Source organism: Mauremys mutica, chromosome 1 (assembly GCF_020497125.1).
Source record: "Mauremys mutica isolate MM-2020 ecotype Southern chromosome 1, ASM2049712v1, whole genome shotgun sequence".
Lineage (NCBI taxonomy): Eukaryota > Metazoa > Chordata > Testudines > Geoemydidae > Mauremys > Mauremys mutica.
The window spans coordinates 15234872-15255129 of NC_059072.1; the positions used below are offsets into that span (position 1 = coordinate 15234872).

The window sequence follows — 20258 nt, forward strand, 5'->3', positions numbered from 1 at the left end:
GCCATGGCTTCGCATGGCTCCCGGAAGCAGCAGCATGTCCCCTCTCAGGCTCCTACATGTAGGGGCAGCCAGGGGACTCCACACGCTGCCCTCGCAGCTCCCATTGGCTGGGAACTATGGCCAATGGGAGCTCAGGAGTGGCACCTGCAGATGGGGCAGTGTGTGGAGCCACCTGGTCGTGCCTCCACGTAGGAGACGGAGGGAGGACATGCCGCTGCTTCCAGGAGCTGATTGAGGTAAGTGCCACCCGGAGCCTGCACCTCTGACCGCCTCCCATGCCCCCACCTCCTGCCCCAGTCCTGATCCCTCTCTAGCCCTCCGAATCCCTCAGTCCCAGCCTGGAGCATCCTCCTGCACTCCCAACCCCCCATCTCCACCCCAGAGCCTGCACGCCCAGCCAGAGCCCTCACACACACACACCTGCACCCCAACCCCCAACCCGGAGCCCCTTTCCGCACTCTGGACTCCTAATTTCCAGCCCCACTCCAGAGTCCGCACCCCTCAGCCAGAGCCCTCACCCCAACCCGCATTTTTGTGAGCATTCATGGCCCCCCATACAATTTCCATACCCAGATATGGCCCTTGAGCCAAAAAGTTTGCCCATCCCTGCTTTATTGGATCCTGGTCTTTGGCTAGTGCACAGAAAACTGGGGGGCAGGACTTCTGATTTTCTTCTATTCCCTATTCTGCTATCAAATCATGTGATCTCTAGAAAGCCACTGCATCTCCGTGCCTCAGTTTCCCCCTCTGCACAAGCAGAATAAATAATCAGACTGCTGAGTAGCTGCCTCACAAAGTGGCTGTGAGTCTTAATTAAGATGTTTAAAGTTCCTTCAGAACTTCAGCTAGATGGTGCTAGAGACAGACAATATCACTCCAATCTGCAAATTAAGACAAAATTTTCAGAAATTAATATTTCTTTCCACTGGTTCAGGATGATCAGCATCAGTCCAAAAACCGATCGTTGCCCATTATCAAAAGGCCTTTTAAGACAATTTACTGATGCAGACTTCGACCTAAATCCCCAGCTCCCATAAAATCAGAATGTCACAGCTCCAGGCAGTTTTGCTGAGGGTATAAAGAACTGCAGAACTCTATTCTAAAGAGGGAAGAGTAATTCCTTCTGCATGAATGCTGCCCACCGAAGAAGAGTGACCTGAACAGCATCCTCCCTGACACATAAAGCATCTGCAAAAAAATGGTGCCAAATCCTGTACTGCAGTGAGTCTCAAACTTTTGTACTGGTGACCCCTTTCACACAGCAAGCCTCTGAGTGCGACCCCCCCCTTATAAATTAAAAACCACTTCTTTATATATTTAACACCATTATAAATACTGGAGGCAAAACAGGGTTTGGGGTGGAGGCTGATAGCACGCGACCCCCCACATAATAACCTCATGACCCCCTGAGGGGTCCTGACCCCCAGTTTGAGAACCCCCCTGCTGTACTGGGCATATTAAGAAGGTCGCTGGTGCTTTGGGAGCCTGCATAACAGCACCACCCCAGTGGCTGGGGCTGCAAGGAATCATTAGGTCCGGTTCACCCTTGTCCTGCTCTAATGCATTGTCACTTACACCTCAACACCTGTGCACAATAGTGCTGCCAAGTCAGAATGGCGATGGCTTTGCACTGAGAGGCAGGGCAGGGCACGGCGGCTCCAGGCTGCGAGTGCCCGCAGAGCAGAGGCGAGCCCAACAGCACCCAGCTCTCTGTGCAGGCAGAGGGAGCAGACCGGTGTGGGTGACCGGGTGGAGGAGCAGCATTTCCCCGGCTCGTTGCCCCGCCAGCCTAGGGGTCAGCAGAGAGCCAGAAAGGCTCCAGCAATTGCACAGCAACTCCTCCCCCTCCTCCCCCCAACGAGCAATGGCTGCGAGCCTGAGACTATGGAGCCTGAAGCCCGCCCGGATCCTCCGCTGCCCCGTTGCCTCCGGGTCCAGCAGCGGCGCCGCAGCTGGATCGGGGCAGCAGCCACAGCTGGAGAAACTCACCAGCGCTCGGCAGCTGGATGGCATCAGGTGAGGCTGCGCTGCACCCGTGGGAGCTGCTGAGCAAAGGGTCAAACAGAACCGACCAGCGCCGGGAGTTCAGAGTGGTCCCCACTCTCCCCAGTGCCCTCACGGGGCATTCCCGTGGTGGGATTGTGTGTATAGCCCAGACCCCAACACGAGGGGTGTGTCACGCACTAGACCCTACCCCCAACTCGCCCGTAATAGCAGAAGGGGTTGACATGCTGATGGATTTCCCTGACGTGCAGACAGAGTTTTCTATGCAGTTAAACTTCGGTAACTCTGGGTTTCTGGTGTCAGTGATTTAATGGGGCAATGCCAGCTTTTGGGAGGGGGGGGGACCTGCATAGATTGGGCTATGCAATGAGTGAGTGTAACTGAAAGGTGGATATACAGTTCAAGGCCAGCATGACAATCAAAATCCAGCGGAATCATTTTTTAAAAGCCCTTTTAAAAATAAGGACATAAAATAGTTTACAGGAGCAGGGACAGGGCCTTCCCATGTGTCTGTTACTCTCTTCAGTCTCTGGCTTAATAATTTTGACAGCACACTTGCACTTCTGAATTTTCCTTGTGGTATATAAAATCCTGAATACACAGCCCAGGGTGTGCATGGTGCTGTCTGACCTATGAAGAGCAAGGAGCCTCCTGCCACAGAGATTTACCTATCAAAGGGCTTGTCTACACCGGCAATTTACAGTGTTGCAACTTTCTCGCTCAGGGGTGTGAAAAAACACCCCCTGAGCACAGCAAGTTTTGGCGCTGTAAAGTACCTGTGTAAACAGTGCACCAGTGCTATGAGCTACACCTCTCCCGGAGTTGGTTTTTTTAGAGCCCTGGGAGAGCCCTAGTGACTACACAATCCACCTTAAAGCGCTGTCAGTGTTTCTCAAATGCAGCCACCAGGGGCTTTTCTTGCAACCACAGCCTCCTGCGCTGTGATGCAGGGGGGAAGTGGCAAAGTAGTGGCCCCTCCCTGGTGCTTCTGGATGCACCACCTGTGTGTTGGTTGCTGGATACGCCAGCAGGGGTTGGGCCCTGCCCCCCTCCAGAGACACCTGGGGCACAACACTGGAGGAGCAGCTGGGGAGTTCCCCACCTTCCCAGGAGTGGTGGGGCTCAGGCTTTGGGCTTCAGCCCTGGTGTGTTGGGGTTGCAGGCTCTGGCCACGGGGCTTTGGGCCAGAGCCTGCAATTCCAAAGTGTGTGGCTTGGAATTTTTAAATTAAATTTTGTATTTTTGGGGAGGTGAGGAGGGGGCTCTCCCACCATGGGAGAGAAGTAATCATAGAATAAACATGACTTTTGTCTGTTCCCAAGAGGTGGCCTCCCAAAGATCTAATGATGAACACATCTGGTATGTATAAGTAAGCTCTGTAACCAGTCCATATCTGATACAGAGGAACACGACAGCCTCCCGTCAGGGAACAAAGTTGTCAAGAAACGCTTTCTGGTGGCAAGTTTAAAACCAGATTCCGCTGTAAATTCTTTAGCAGAGGGACAGTCTTTTTGTTACATGATTGTACAGTGCCTAGCACAATGGGGTCCTGAGCACTGACGAGGTCTCTTGGCTCTACTGCAATACAAATAAATAATATTAAATAAAATAACAACTTTCAAGTGCCCGTCCTTATTTTGACCAAAGCTTTGATTCCAGAAACGGTCGCAGAGATTCTATTTTGTTTGACTGGATCATGACCAATTTGTTATTAAAATCTTTACAGACATGTTATCTTGAATAACCCTAAAAAAAGAAATGTTCTGTCACTCTCTATGCTGAAGTGTCTCCGCGATGATATTCTGCATGATATCGAAAGCCAGGCTCTCAGAGTCATCATCATTTCAGGTACTTCCTTGATCTCAGGGGGAAATAAAGGTTGGGAAAAAAGATGGGTTAACTGCCATGTTCTACAGTGCCATATACCTCGTGGTGGTTTGGACAGTGTTAGAGCTGGGCAAATAATGGATGTTTTGGTTCGCTGTCAGTTCCAAATTTGCAGAGTTAGGGCCATTGTTTACCCAACTGTAAAATTGGAACAGTAACTTAACCAAACTTTGTTAGGTGTTTTCGATGAACGTCGTTACAGATCCGGAGATCCAGCAAAGACTTACATATATGTAGGGCTTCTATTTTTCAGGGCTTATTAATTTCATTTTTAGGGGGTTATTTTTAGCAATTTTTAAATTTTATGTAGCGGTAGATGGAACAGTCTTCCAGGGGAGCAGGGAGGGCAAAAAATCTAACTTGTTTCAAGACTGAGCTTGATAAGCTTATGAAGGGCATGGTATGATGAGGGTATATGGCCCATATCTCCAATGGCTGGTGATGGGACACTAGATGGGGAGGGCTTTGAGTTACTACAGAGAATTCTTTCCCAGGTTTTTGACTAGTGGGTCTCACCCACACACTGAGGGCTAACTGATCACCGTATTTGGAGTCAGAAGGAATTTTTCCCCAGGTCAGATTGGCAGAGACCCTGGGTGGGGTTCACCTTCCTTTGCAGCTTGAGTCATAGGTCACGTACTGGTTTGAACAAGGGTAAATGGTGGATTCTTTGTAACTTGTAGTTCTCAAATCTTGATTTAAAGACTTCAGTAACTCAGCCAGAGGTTATGGGCGTATTACAGGAATGGTGTGTGGGGGGGGTGATATTCTGTGGCCTGCAATGTGCAGGAGGTCAGACGACATGATCATGATGGTCCCTTTTGGCCTTAAAATCGATGAGTCCAAAAATCAGGGATGTTGGAGTTTTGTCTTTGTATACACTGTAATGAGAAACCTCTTCATAATGTTCCCCGGTGTACATCAACCTAGTACTGTTTCAAACCACACTATGCTAAAGCACACTAGGGAGCCTTTAGTGCCCACCAGCAGGATCTACACAGACCAGTTAATGCACAACACATTAGTGTGCTTTAGAAATCACCCCCTCATAGTCTGCATTACTGCTCTGTGTAGACAAGTCCTTAAATGCAACTAACCATTTCCAGGGTTTATTTGATAAACACTATTTTTTTTTATATATCGTGTTTTATTGGTTAAGACCTAAAATCAGAAGTCCTACATATACGCTTAATTTTACACACTGTGAGCAATACCTTCAAAGTGACCTGAGAGAGTACTACCCACACTGTGTGAAGCTAAGCGTATGCATAAATCCATGCAGGGTCTGGCCCTACTCTGTAAGGGCAATAATAAGTACTGATGATAGTAAAAACTAAACTTTTCTTCACTCAGTAAAAATACAAATCTACACTAATGACAAACACTGCAGAAACCCTCTTGTAAGCTGCAGCGTTTTGGACCATTACTGCAATATATTTTTAAGGGTTCATAAGTCCAATTGTTACTTTTCTTTTCTTTTAAAAATCAATTTTATATATAGGGATTTTTTTAACAGAATAAAACCTAGGTTACAATGACCATTGGGTTAAAGAAAATTCCTTTTTTTTTTTTTAAGGGTTTACTGTTCAGAGGTGTTGAGCTCCCACAACTCCCATTGATTTCAGTGGCAATTCCAGAGGCTCATGTGCTTAATGTTGATATTGTGATCAATGTCACAACATGTTGTGCAGAAGTTCAGTGGCTAGGACACGATATTGGGACTCAGGAGATGTGGATTCTATTCCCAGCTCTATCACTAGCCGCCTTTGTACTCTTGCACAAGTCTCCAAACTTCACCGTCCCTCAGTTTCCCTATTTGTAAAAGGAAAGCTGACAAGCATGATAACGATCTAGAAGTGACCAGCATTATATAAGAGCCATATATTCTTCCTTCTAGATACTCATATAACCCCTATCACTATAGGTAAAGTTGATGGGCATGGTATAAGAACTGGAATAAAACAGTAATATCTGAGCACTTCCAGAGCATATAAAATAGAAAAAAACAAACAATCTTTTTTTTCTTTTCTGGCCTATAGGAGCAATAGCTTGATTCATTTATAGTTCTTTTTAATTTTGTGTGCATGAGAGTGAACGTTGGATTGTGTTTATATCTCTGTGGGTGAAGGGCTTATTGAGGGAAAGGCAGGTCAGAGAGATGAGTTTTCAGTTAGTTTTGAAAGTGCATGGTACTTTTTATCGATTGCTGTAATGAGTTTCATCATCTAGGTGCAGCCTCTGTGAAAATTCTGGCTCCTGTACACTCATGAGCTGCCCTAGGATGCTCCACAGAGCAGAGGGTGAAACAAACAGGGGAAAAGTGACCAATTTTTTGAAATTTTGTACTAATTTTTCAAAAGTAAAAACAGTAAAAATTTTGTGAAATATTCAAAATGTTTACTTTGGGGAGTATTTTTTGTTTTAATTTTTGTTGTTTTAATGAGAACTTTCAACCAGCTCTACTCCAGTTTCATTGTTCTAGTGGAATGCAGCTGATATGGAGGAAGAAGTTATCTCAGGCCAAATCCTGTGGGATGGTTTTTCATGATCTAGCAGGGGAGTGGCCCATGGGCTACTGTGTTTTGTATAAATAGGAGCTTTTTAAGGGCATGCGTGTGGCTTTTTCCCAGACATAATTAGTTACAACAATCTGGCACAAAGGGAACAATTGCATGGCCAGAGCTGTGTCTGTCTGCAGGGATGGGACACAGTCTTTGCAGTTGGACATGGATGTTTTTTGGTGCCTGGCTACATAAGTATCCATTAGCAATGAGGAGCTCTAAAGAACCCCAAAACTGCTGACCAACTTATCTTGAGGGCAAATGCCCTTGATAGAGAGGATACTTCCTTCTTCCTACCACTATTACCTTGCTGTGGCCAGGATTCAGCATTCATCTAGGTGCAGATTTCTAGTAGGCATTGAGAGAGCTGGGGGGTGGTACTGTTTGTGTTTGACATAAAGGTGATGTATATTTGGGTGTATTCTGCATACTGCTGGCACTTCAGTCTGTGCAGTCACAACAGCCTTCCTGACTGCATCATATAGTTAAAGGATCCCAGGGAGAAAAGGGAGAGAGAGAGGACTGAGCCATGTGGGACTCCACAGATGAAAGCTTTGGAGGTGGAGCAACCATTGCCCACAACAACCATCTGAGAAAAAAGACAGTTCTTGTCTGTTGCCCTCCTGAACAACCTGGCACCAAAATCCTGATCTTTATTTAGCGTGGGTGAAATATTAACCAGAGGCTGCTGAGTGCTGTGTAAACAGGAGAGAACTGAGTAAGAACAGAGCAGCTCCCCCACAGACTGGGTCAGAGCTGTTGTTTAGGTTGCACTGAATAACTATTTTGTGGTGTTTTCTGAGAAGCTGGGCTGAGTCCTGTAAAATTCCATCACTTCCTATTGACTGAGGTAGGAAACTGCTAAACAGAGGGGGCGAAATACTAACCCCCTCCCATGGAAAAGCCAACAGGATGAAGGACAGAATTTCAAAAATTCTGTGGGTGTGACCTGACATTATATTTGAGGGGCTGCAGCTCCTGACTTCACAGAGCTTGCGGATCCGTGGAGAAACATGGTTCTAGCCTCGCAGACCACAAGGCATTCAGAGCCAGCCCCGCGATGCTTTTCCCTTGCCTCCCGCGCTGCCCAGCCCCCCTCGCTCAGGAGCAGTGCATTTGGTATACTACCTTCTCTCCGAGCTGAGGAGGGGGTGTCACTACTGCAAGAAGCAGCACTAACCCCCCTCTGGATTTCTCCGAGGAGACCTGAGTTGCTAGGGAGCATTTCACACACAGCAGTAATATTAATAAGGTGAACATGTGGCCTGTCATGATTTGTCACGATGCAGGTACCAGGGCCGGCTCCAGGCACCAGCTAAGGAAGCAGGTGCTTGGGGCGGCCAATACAAAGGGGCGGCCCTCCGTTTGCTATTGGGGTGGCACGTCCAGGTCCTTGGCGGGAATTCAGCGGTGGGTCTCTCAGTCTCTCTCTTCCTCTTTGAGCTGCTGCCGCCGATCACCCTTTTCTTTTTCTTTTTTCCCTTCACCGCTTGGGGCAGCAGAAAACCTGGAGCTGGCCTGGCAGGTACCTCCTGCCTTGAACCGATCCATAGTGTTATTGTACAATTAAGAAATTGTCATGTTTTCACCCCAGAGGTGGCTGCATTTCAGCAGCTTAAGAGATCCCTTTGTATGGCTTGTATACCCATTTAAGATTCTAAGGTGCCTTGGATGACTTTGGGATGAAATATATTTGAGCTACGTGCATGTGAATTCTTATTATGTCTGCCATTTTGTGCCTCTCCTAGATGACCAGTTGTCATGGCTTGCACTAAGTTACACAAGAGTTGCTCAGTAGCAAGTGATGTGAGATCACTGGTTGCTTGTCACTGGGTACTTACAATGGGAGGCAAAGGGAAGCTGAAAATGAAAGTTCATGGGCTTCCTCTACAGATGTGTCCTTACAATGCCCATTAGAGTCAATGGGGCTTGCGTGACTAAATGCTGTACAGCAGTCTGTACAATGGCAGTTGAAATCTTGATCTAAAAAACAGGAGCAAACATTTTGTGATGTTTTTTGCAAAGTACCCGCCCACCCCCATTTTTTGGGTATCTCTATTCTGCCATGTCGGACTTATTACATTCTGCATTGTCATCAGCCCAAGATGCTAGATTCATTCAGATCAGCGACGTTTAAAGTTTTTCTCTTCATTTTATTGCATGCTTTGCAGCGGAAGGACCTGTATTTTCCGCTGGCCATGATTTAAAGGAATTGTCTAGTGAACAGGACACGAAGCACCATATCGAAGTATTTGAGACCTGCGCTGAGGTAAGCCAGGGTGCTGGTTTTGCATTAATGCCAATGAAGAGGTGTTGGCGTTTCAGTGAATCCACTATTACAGTGAGGAGCTAAATGGAGCAATGAAAAAAGTTTAAGAAGGGAGAGAATGTGGTGGTCTAGTGGTTAGAGCAGAGCCTGGCCCTCTAGACTCCTGACTCCAGTTCCTGACTCTGCCACTGATTTACTCTCTGATCTTGGACAAGTTATTTCCTCTCGTCATTTTCCAAATGCAAACAGTAGTAGAAGGATTACGCATGATTAAAGGCTTGTATTTGCAATATGCAAATGCGCTAAACTAGGTATAATTGTTGCATGTTCCTTTAAATCTTTTTAATATTTGGTCCATGTATCATCACTGCATGAGTCTTGCACTCTGCACAAATATGGATCAATTCCTTACCTGTTTCATAGGCATAATACTCCTAACCTATCTTGCATCAATTAGGATCCGTTGTCCTATTCCAAAACCTAGTTGATCAGCTGGAACCAATAGGGACAAATGGTTAATTTACTGATATTTGTTAAAAGCTCTGAGACCCTCAGAGAAAGTTGCTGTGTAAGTGCCAGGTACCATTAGACATACTGATAACACCCATGGATTTGCCTGTTTTGTATTAGTAAGATAAATGTTTAATTTAAGGCCGATTTTTTTCTCCTTTCAGTTGAAGACAGAGGTGGCTTGAGGTTGGGTTCATGGGTTCAGTTGCACCCACAGAAATCATGAAACTAAGGGTGCAAACCAGGAAAACATGATGGGGAGGCAGCCAGGCCGAACCTGAGTGCCCCCTCAGCAGTTTAGTATAGTGCACCCATTGAATCAGGGCCGGCTACATTGACCCCGGTTGAAGATAGTCGTGTGTTATGCATACAAGCTTGTGCCTAACCCCCATCTGAGCAATGTCCTGCCATGCTGACCATGGGCAACTGAGCAAACAGCCACTGGTTCATGGAAAAGAGAAGATCAACGTAAAACTTGTTCTTCTGTCATATAGAGTGGAATCAAGAGTTGGCAATTTTCTCCACTTTAACACCAAAGGAAATTAAACTGTCCTGTGTGTATAATTAATTTCAGTTATCGGCAGTTCCAGCTGTAATCAGCAGGCAGATTGGAATAGAATGGCTCAGATATTTCATTCTTTGGGGTTCATGATGTAGCAAGGTAGGCTTTGATTTAATAAAGAAAAATATAGGAGGATTAGCAGACTATTTATAGTGTAAAAAGCGAAATCAGTGCATAAGTCTTATACAGAATCAGGACCTTAGTGTATGACGAGTGTAATAATTTAGCCATGAGTGTAAGGAACAAATAATGCACCATTCTTCAAATAAATATTCCTGGGACCATGAAAATGATAAAGAAGGTTCAAGAGGAAATGAAATGCCAGAGACTAAAATAAATAAGATATGATCTTTTTTTCTAACAGGAATATCTTGCATTTCTGTAGCCACATCTATCTGAGGATCTTAAAGAGATTGAAAAGCACTAATCAAACCTCTCTTTATCCCTATGTGGCAGAGAAGTCTGAGTGGTAAATAGCCACATCTTACATGTGGGGAAACCAAGGAAGTTAAGTGACATACCCAATGCAGTGTGGTCTGGTGAATAGAGCACTGGACTAGGGGCTCAGGTGACATTAGTTCTAGTCCTGGCTCTGCTAGTGGCCTGCTGCATGCCCTTGGGCAGATCACTTCATCTCTGCCTCAGTTTTTCCATCTGTAAAATGGGGATAATAATACTGAATTCCTTTGGAACACACTTTGAAATCTATTGATGAAAAGCACTGTTTAGAAGCTACATATTATTATCCCACACAAAACTCTGATACATCTTGGAGTAGAAACTAGCTCTCCTGACATGTTGAAACACAAGAAAACAAATGCGGTATTTTTCTTTAAAAGGATGTTTTGAAGAAAGTACCTGTGATTACTGTACACAAATGGATTCCTTGCCTGGTTCCATGTCTCAAGAAGTGCTGAACACTAGTTTTTAAACAATAACACAAGAACTGAGATAAAGGTAGAGCTAATGCAAAACTGAATTTGGAGATTTCAGCCAAGGAGTGTAAAATACGATTAAGCAGAAGTGATTTCCCCCCACAAGAAGAGAGTGACAAAACCAGCTGAAATTTGTCATCTGGTCACAGTGTGCTGATGTGAGTTGTTTATCTAGGTAATCATGGTAACACTTAGCAGGTAAATAGCACTTTTGATCTGCAGAGCTCAAACATGGGTAAGTATCATTATACAGACGGGATCAGTACCACAGAAGTGTCCTGACCCCCAGCTCTGTGTAATACTCTTTGGGGGTAGGGACTATCTTTTATTGTATGTTCATTCAGCACCCAGCACAATGGGACACTGTGCTACCATATTACGGATAATAATCAGTGAAGATAATTATTGTATCTGTAATAACATCTTCAAGTCCTGGATTCTGGGAACATGTTGCACCTATGCATCTGTGACCTGCTGACCACTTCCTTTTGCACATACAGGTCATGACTCTGCTCCAAAAACTCCCCGTACCAGTGATTGCCAAGGTAAATGGCTTGGCTACGGCAGCAGGCTGCCAGCTGGTGGCGAGCTGTGACATTGCAGTAGCGAGTGAGAAATCCAGGTTTGCTACACCTGGAGTCAACATCGGGCTGTTCTGCTCCACACCGGCTGTGGCCGTGGGAAGAGCCCTTTCTAGAAAGGTAGGCCGTGTTCAAGTGAGAACTGTTCTCTCCGGTGCCTGAAAGTACACCCCGTATTTACATGCTCTAGCTCCGATCCATGCACCTTCCTCACTCAGCACTTTGTAGTGCAAAACGTTCCACTGCCAAAAGCAACTTTAGAAAAAAACATTGGTCTGAGGGGGGCTGGGAAGTCCAAGAATAGTGTAGACGTGACCTGTATTCCAGGACAGCAGCTCTCCTACCTCCCTGATCCCAAGCAGCGGGTTCCCACAGCAGCAGCAGATCAGCACAGTAGCTCTTCTCCCTCCTGCCAGTAAATTCTTTCCTTTAGACAATGATGCTTTCCCCCTGCTGAGAGACCCCTCCAGGTGCAGGATACCAGTCCCATTAGGTATCCATCCCTGCCAAGCACTGACATTTCAATGCCAGCATGATCTGCTCAGCTCTTTTTTAAATAGCATCTATGACCCTCCTTTATCCCCTCCCCATGTCTTTCCTGCTGACTGTGAGTGTGGGCCTCACTCACTACATAAGGAATACGATGCGCTTCACAAAGCCTTGTTTGGGTCGTGCAACCTCAGGTGCCAGTCCTCATACTGTATCCATCTGGGAAGAAGCTTGTCAGTGGGGATCTGCTCCAGTGCAAGGGTCCTCCTGCACAGGTCAGTTTGCAGGAAAGGGACCTTAACCCTTAACTTCCTGGCTCTGATGCCATCATCTTGAAATCTAGTCCCATTTTCTATTGAGTGAGTTAGAATGGTTTGACACTACAGCTGCTCCTGGATCATCCTTCTGCTTGTACAATTCCATGTACAAATATGTGTCACTGTATTTTTTTAATGTGCAGGTGCTCCCATATCAGATTAAAAAGCATCATTGTTGCAACTGTTTTTACATCTTATCAAATGAAATGTGTCTGAGATGCTTCTATTTCTACCTACTGAAGCAAAGACGATAACAAGAATAGTTAGACCTCATGATTCATGATATCAGCTGATTGCCCCTACGGTCAGCAAGGGATTTTTCTTCCCATATTTAGCACTATACAATTAGCCGAGTACATTATGGATTTTTTCCCTCTCATTTAAAGCATCAGACACAGGTCACTGCAGGAAGCAGGATACAGAAATAGATGTAGCCATGATCTAACATGAGCGACAGGGAGTCTAATTAAAAACACACACAAAACTAAAACTAAGGCCAACATTTTCAAAAACTACCCACTGATTTGGCATGGCTTCATTTTTATTCTATTTTTCTTCTTGTGTGCCCAATTTAAAGCACCAAGCTGGGCCTGTGTTTGAGAAAATGCTAAGTGCCCATGCCTCCCCTTGGCTTCAGTTGGAATCGTGGGGGTTCAGCACTTCTCGGTATCAGGATCAGGTGACTCAAGTTGGCACCTAAAATCTGTGGGCACTTTTGAAACATTTTTGCCTCTGGATTCAACCCTGCTCCCAGTGAAGCCCATGAGAATTTTGCCAGTGACTTCTGGGGTGAACAAGATTGGGCCTTATGTCTCCATTTTAATTGCTGACGTAAACCAAAGCAAGTTGAACTGGCTCAGTATGATTTATTTTTTCTGTCCAGGTTGCATTAGAGATGCTGTTCACAGGAGAGCCTATTTCTGCCCATGATGCATTGCTGCATGGACTTCTCAGCAGGGTGGTACCAGAAGACAAGCTGGAAGAGGAGACCATGAAAATTGCACGCAAGATATGTGAAACCAGCCGGTCTGTTGTGGCACTGGGGAAAGCCACTTTTTACAAACAGATGGCACTGGACCTTGATGCCGCCTACAGAATGACCTCCCAGGTCATGGTGGACAATCTGACCCTGAAAGATGGACAGGAAGGAATAGAGGCCTTTATTCAGAAACGCAAGCCTACCTGGTCACATAGCGTGAACACAGCTTGCAAATGAGTACGCTCAGGCTTAGCTAACTCACACCAGTGTCTTCTCTGTGAAAGTCCCAGGGACTGTATTTTTGGTGTTGCTGAAAACTATATTTCACTTCTGTATTGTGTAGCCCTTGTGAGGATGATGGCCACTGGCAATGGTGATGAGGAAGGTACGTTCAGCTCAGACTATGGGCAAGTCCTCAGATAGTGTAAATTGGCATAGCGCTGGTAAAAGTCACTGGAACTATGTTGGTTTACACCAGCTGAGGATCTGGTCTTCTGCCATTAAGAGGCAACAATATTGCACAGCTATTGGACAGTATGTCCAGGGTTCAGCAGGGAGAGTGCCTCTAAGCAAAGATACTGTGTTTCTAACAGTGAAGTTCTGTGCTACTTTGGGTACGTCTACACTTACCTGCCGGTTCGACGCGGAGAGTTCGACTTTTCGGAGTTTGAACTATCGCGTCTGATCTAGACGCGATAGTTCGAACTCCGGAAGCGCCGCGGTCGACTCCAGTACTCCACCTCGGCAAAAGGAGTTGGCGGAGTCGACGGGGGAGCCGCGGAGTTCAACCCCGCCGCGTCTGGACGGGTGAGTTGTTTGAATTAGGGTACTTTGAATTCAGCTACGCTATTCACGTAGCTGAATTTGCGTACCCTAATTCGACCCCCGCCCTTAGTGTAGACCTGCCCTTTGTTTGCTTCCCCAGGTTTTGCATAGTCAATTAATGCAGTAGCTAAATCTCATGGCTTTCTTTCTTCCAAATGTTGGGATGGAGAATGCTATCCCCACTCTCCTTCTTTTTTCCCTATCTGTAAATATTTGGCAATGTTTGCCCCATTTACAACATACATCGATTTGCTAAATTTACTATATTTAGCTCTCCTATTCCCCTTATAGTTTATAGTTCATTTATATCAGGAGCATAATGCATTTTCCAATAGCTATATGTGGTAATTTCTTTTAGGTCTTTCTTTTCTCTTCATTCTTTTGTACACAGTTCAATCCTGTTGACATGAGGCATTTTTGGGGTTCTCCCTCCCTCCCCCATGTTGTCCACTGAATTCCCAGCATTCTGCATATATTTGTTTAGGGTTTTCATCTTCCCTGTTTCCTATAACTTTTGCCCAAACGCTGAAGTTCAATAAAGTCAATCTTAACGCTACAGGCACTTCACCAGCAGCTATCTGCATTATACACAATAGTGTTGTGATGAAGGCACCACATGTAATACATAATGTATGAGCTTGGATTGCGTCTAGCTTCCTTTAGATTGTTTGCGATGCTGAACTAAATACTTGGCATTGGTACTCAGTATTTGGTCTTATTAATGCTCTATAATGCATTACCATTGCTTTCTTTTGTGCTCCTCGGGTGGGTCCAGAAATACTTTAAAATAAGTTGTTTACCTTTACATTTATCTACACTATTTTCAATATGATCCTTCTATGTTAGCTTCCTATCAAATGTCACATCCAGGAATTTATAGCTTTTAACTGTACCTATTTGCTGTCCATACAGAGACAAATAATCTTTTTAATTTTCTTTTTAGTGAATATCATTCCTTTCATTTTGAGAATTGAAAATTCAAACCCCCACATTTCCCCATTCGGCATTTTTCTTAAGTGCTTCATTAATTTGTTTCTCACCTATTTCTTGGTTTCAGTTTTTAGCCCATATGGCGTGATCATCTGAAAACCAGGATGTGCCCATTTCTGCACTTGTCCTTTTGGGGAGATTGTTTATCATTACATTGAGTAAGATACAGCTGATAACACTCCCCTGCGGACTGCGATTTATGATGGTGTATATATGCTAAAGTAGGCTTTTCCTACTCTGATCTGCATAGTGTCTTTTACTTAAGAAATCCTTTATCCACCTATATATTTTTCCTTTTATGCCAATGGATGATATTGTACGCAATAAGCCCTCTCTCCATAACATGTCATATGCTTTTTCAATATCTAGGAGAGCTATTATCATTTACTCTTTTTCTCAGAGTTTTTTGTGCCTCCGCCACTACTCTTAGGCCACGTCTACACTACCCGCCGGATCAGCGGGTAGTAATCGATCTATTGGGGATCAATTTATTGTGTCTTATCTAGACACGATAAATCGATCCCCGAATCGACGCCCGTACTCCACCTCGGCAGGAGGAGTAAGTGGAGTCAACTTGCCGCCATGAGGACAGTCAGGTAAGTTGAACTAAGATATTTAGAAGTTGATATCTTAGATTGATATCTTGGTATCTTAGATTGATCCCCCCCACAAGTGTAGACCAGCCCTTAATATGTGATCAACTGTACTCCTTCCCGTCCTGAACCCAGTTTGCACATTGTCTACAAGTCCTTTTTTTCCTAGATATGTTGTTAATTGTTCATTCACCGTTCTTGCCGTGGCTTTACCCATACATGATGTAAGGGCAATTGGCCTGTACATATCAGGTCTTTTTTTGCAGTTTCCCTGATTTCCACGCTGGGACTGCAACCACATGTTTCATCTCTATTGGTAGCTCACCTGTTCCCCACACACTGTTGTATAGTTTTAGTGGTATTTTCAGACTTCCTTCATTCAGGTGTTTTAGCATTTCGTTCCATACACCATCCTTGCCTGGTGCAGAGTTACTGCTTTTACCGATAGCTTTTTGAAGTTCCCTCATACAGAAGTTTGTGTTTAATATTGTATTCTCATCTCCCTCCCACCTCTTCTCGTTTTCATGATTCTCTTTAACAATTTTTCCCCATCACACAGATTTCTAGATCTGATTTTCATCATTACTAACATTGTGGAATATTTCTGCTGGGGCTTCTGCTTTTTCTTCGTTCGAGCTTTTTGTCTCTTGGCCTTCTACAATGAGGCCTGGTACAGAATTGCCCTTACTCCGGATTCTATTCATTTTCCTAATCTGCCTGATGTTTTAGGATCTTTATTTATTTTCCCACCGTACTTTCTCCAGCTTTCTCTCCCCCACTTTTCACAATTGCCTCTCTTTTCTATTTCATTAAAGCCTCACTATTCACTGTATTTTTTGCTTCCTTATATGCCTTGTTCCTTTCTTTGATTGCTTTTTTACATTCCTCATTCCACCATGGTACATGGTTTCTACCTTTAGGGTGACTTAATATCTTAAGTATTGCTTGTCAAGTATCAGAGGAGTAGCCGTGTTAGTCTGCTTCTGTAGAAGCAGCAAAGAATCCTGTGGCACCTTATAGACTAACAGATGTTTTTGCAGCATGAGCTTTCGTGGGTGAATACCCACTTCTTCGGATGCAAGTAGTGGAAATTTCCAGGGGCAGGTAAATATAAGCAAGCAAGAAGCAAGCTAGAGATAATGAGGTTAGATCAATCAGGGAGGATGAGGCCCTGTTCTAGCAGTTGAGGTGTGAAAACCAAGGGAGGAGAAACTGGTTCTGTAATTGGCAAGCCATTCACAGTCTTTGTTTAGTCCTGAGCTGATGGTGTCAAATTTGCAGATGAACTGGAGCTCAGCAGTTTCTCTTTGAAGTCTGGTTCTAAAGTTTTTTTGCTGCAGGATGGCCACCTTGAGGTCTGCTATTGTGTGGCCAGGGAGGTTGAAGTGTTCTCCTACAGGTTTTTGTATATTGCCATTCCTAATGTCTGATTTGTGTCCATTTATCCTTTTCCTTAGAGACTGTCCAGTTTGGCCGATGTACATAGCAGAGGGGCATTGCTGGCATATGATGGCATATATTACACAAACATCCCACACACTGATGGAATACAAGCTGTCAGGAACAGTATCCCTGATGATGCCACAGCACAACTGGTTGCTGAGCTCTGTGCCTTTATCCTCACACACAACTATTTCATATTTAATGACAATATATATCTCCAGATCAGTGGCACCGCTATGGGCACCCGCATGGCCCCACAATATGCCAATATTTTTATGGCTGACCTGGAACAACGCTTCCTTAGCTCCCATCCACTCATGCCCCTTCTCTACCTACACTACATTGATGACATCTTCATCATCTGGACCCATGGGAAGGAGACTCTGGAAAAATTCCACCATGATTTCAACAGCTTCCACCCCTCCATCAACCTCAGCCTGGACCAATCTACACGGGAGGTCCACTTCCTAGACACCACGGTGCAAATAAGTGATGGTCACATTAACACCACCCTATACCGAAAACCTACCGACTGCTATGCCTACCTTCATGCCTCCAGCTTCCATCCTGGACACACCACAAGATCCATTGTCTACAGCGAAGCACTGAGGTACAACCGCATCTGCTCTAACCCCGCAGACAGAGACCAACACCTAGAAAATCTCCACCAAGCATTCTCAAGACTACAGTACCCACACGAGGAAATAAAGAAACAGATCAACAGAGCCAGACGTGTACCCAGAAGCCTCCTACTGCAAGACAAGCCCAAGAAAGAAACCAACAGGACTCCACTGGCCATCACATACAGTCCCCAGCTAAAACCCCTCCAACGCATCATCAGGGATCTACAGCCCATCCTGGACAATGATCCCACACTTTCACAGGCCTTGGGTGGCAGGCCAGTCCTCGCCCACAGACAACCTGCCAACCTGAAGCATATTCTCACCAGCAACTGCACACCGCACCATAGTAACTCCAGCTCAGGAACCAATCCATGCAACAAACCTCGATTCCAACTCTGCCCACATATCTACACCAGCAACACCATCACAAGACCTAACCAGATCAGCCACACCATCACCGGTTCATTCACCTGCACATCCACCAATGTAATATATGCCATCATATGCCAGCAATGCCCCTCTGCTATGTACATCGGCCAAACTGGACAGTCTCTAAGGAAAAGGATAAATGGACACAAATCAGACATTAGGAATGGCAATATACAAAAACCTGTAGGAGAACACTTCAACCTCCCTGGCCACACAATAGCAGACCTTAAGGTGGCCATCCTGCAGCAAAAAAACTTTAGAACCAGACTTCAAAGAGAAACTGCTGAGCTCCAGTTCATCTGCAAATTTGACACCATCAGCTCAGGACTAAACAAAGACTGTGAATGGCTTGCCAATTACAGAACCAGTTTCTCCTCCCTTGGTTTTCACACCTCAACTGCTAGAACAGGGCCTCATCCTCCCTGATTGATCTAACCTCATTATCTCTAGCTTGCTTATATTTACCTGCCCCTGGAAATTTCCACTACTTGCATCCGAAGAAGTGGGTATTCACCCACGAAAGCTCATGCTGCAAAAACATCTGTTAGTCTATAAGGTGCCACAGGATTCTTTGCTGCTTCTTAAGTATTGCTAACTTCGCTGCCATTGTAATTCCCTTAGGTATATTGCTACTAAACTCCTCAGTGTTATCACTTATACATTGTTCAATAATATTTTTGTTACATTTGCTCCCAGTTTGATTTTTTTCATATTCCAAGTAGGGGGCCTTCCTCCAGCCTCAACATTGCCTTTACCTTGATGAACTATAAATACTGGGAAGTGATCTCTTCCCATTCCCTCCTCTTTATCGACTTCCCGGATGCATTTGCTTGCTATACTACTTGACACAATTCCAAGGTCTAGACAGGAGAGATTTCCATTGGCTGCATTAAACCTAGTAGGGGTACCATCAGTCAGTATTACTAAATTATTTTCATCAATGAATTGATCTAGATATTTGCCATTCTTATCATTTTTTTCCACTTCCCCATAATTTGTTATGGCTGTTTAGGTCTCCACATATAATATATAGGCCTATGGTATCTTCAACTGACTCTCTCAAATCCTTAAATCTCCAGTTTTCCACGGGGGTTGCATACATTATATAGTCTCAAAGATGCAGATTTATTCTGCTTTGGAATCTTGAAAACATTATACTCTATATTAAATTTCAACTCAATTTCACAATAATTTAGGTTTTTCTTAGTGCCTGTACAAACACCCCCACCCCTTCCAACTTCTCTTTCTTGCCTATAAATGCCATATCCTGGTATTCTAAAATCTAGTTTTCCCTAGGAACCACGTTTCTTATATTCAAATGATATCAGGTTTAGTATCTTTACGAAGGATGTTTTTCTTTAGTTCCTGTCCATGTTCTATTAGATCAGTGGTTCTTAACTTATTACACATTGTGAGTCTGACCCCGGACCCTCGCTGCATGGGGCCAGCTGGCTGCCCGCCTTGCGACAGCCCCAGACCCAGTGGGGCCGGCTGGCAGCCCTGGACCCCGCAGGGCAGGCTGGCTACCCTGTGGGGCCGGCCAACTGCCCAACCCCCACTGCGCAGCTGCCCCCACCCCTGGAACTCATGGGGCCAGTTGGCAGCACCAGACCCCGTCACACGCAGCGGGCCAGCTGCCCTGGACCTGGACCCTGAAGCTCATGGGGCTGGGAGCCCTGGACCCCCGCTGCGTGGGGCCGGCAGCTGCTCTGACACCAGACCCCCATCACACAGCTGCCCCAGACCCTCCAGCCGGCAGCCCTGACCCTGGAGTCCCACCATGCAGGACAGGCCGGCAGCCCTGACCTCTCTGCACCGGGCAGCCGGGAACCTGGCGACCCTGGCACGTTGGCAGCCTTTAGCACACAGCTCATAGACTCATAGACTTAAGGTCAGAAGGGACCATTATGATCATCTAGTCTATGATCATCACAATGCAGGCCACAGAATCTCACCCACCTACTCCTGTAACAAACCCCTAACCTATGTCTGAGTTATTGAAGTCCTCAAATTGTGGTTTAAAGACTTCAAGGTGCAGAGAATCCTCCAGCAAGTGACCCGGTACCCACGCTGCAGAGGAAAGCAAAAAACCTCCAGGTCCTCTGCCAATCTTCCCTGGAGGAAAATTCCTTCCCGACCCCAAATATGGCGATCAGTTAAACCCTGAGCATGTGGGCAAGACTCACCAACCAGCACCCAGGAAAGAATTCTCTGTAGTAACTCAGATCCCACCGCATCTAACATCCCATCACAAACCATTG

The 20258-nt window shown here is 45.3% G+C and overlaps 1 protein-coding gene across 1 annotated transcript; it reads left to right on the plus strand.

The window, feature by feature from the left end:
- Window positions 1-1857: 1857 nt before the first annotated feature.
- ECHDC3 (enoyl-CoA hydratase domain containing 3) lies at window positions 1858-13826 on the plus strand. Its single transcript, XM_044979564.1, has 5 exons — window positions 1858-2016; window positions 3731-3852; window positions 8624-8721; window positions 11229-11429; window positions 12999-13826. The coding sequence occupies exons 1-5, from the start codon at window positions 1865-1867 to the stop codon at window positions 13329-13331; spliced, it is 906 nt and encodes a 301-aa protein (XP_044835499.1). The 5' UTR covers window positions 1858-1864; the 3' UTR covers window positions 13332-13826.
- The last annotated feature ends 6432 nt before the right edge of the window (window positions 13827-20258 follow it).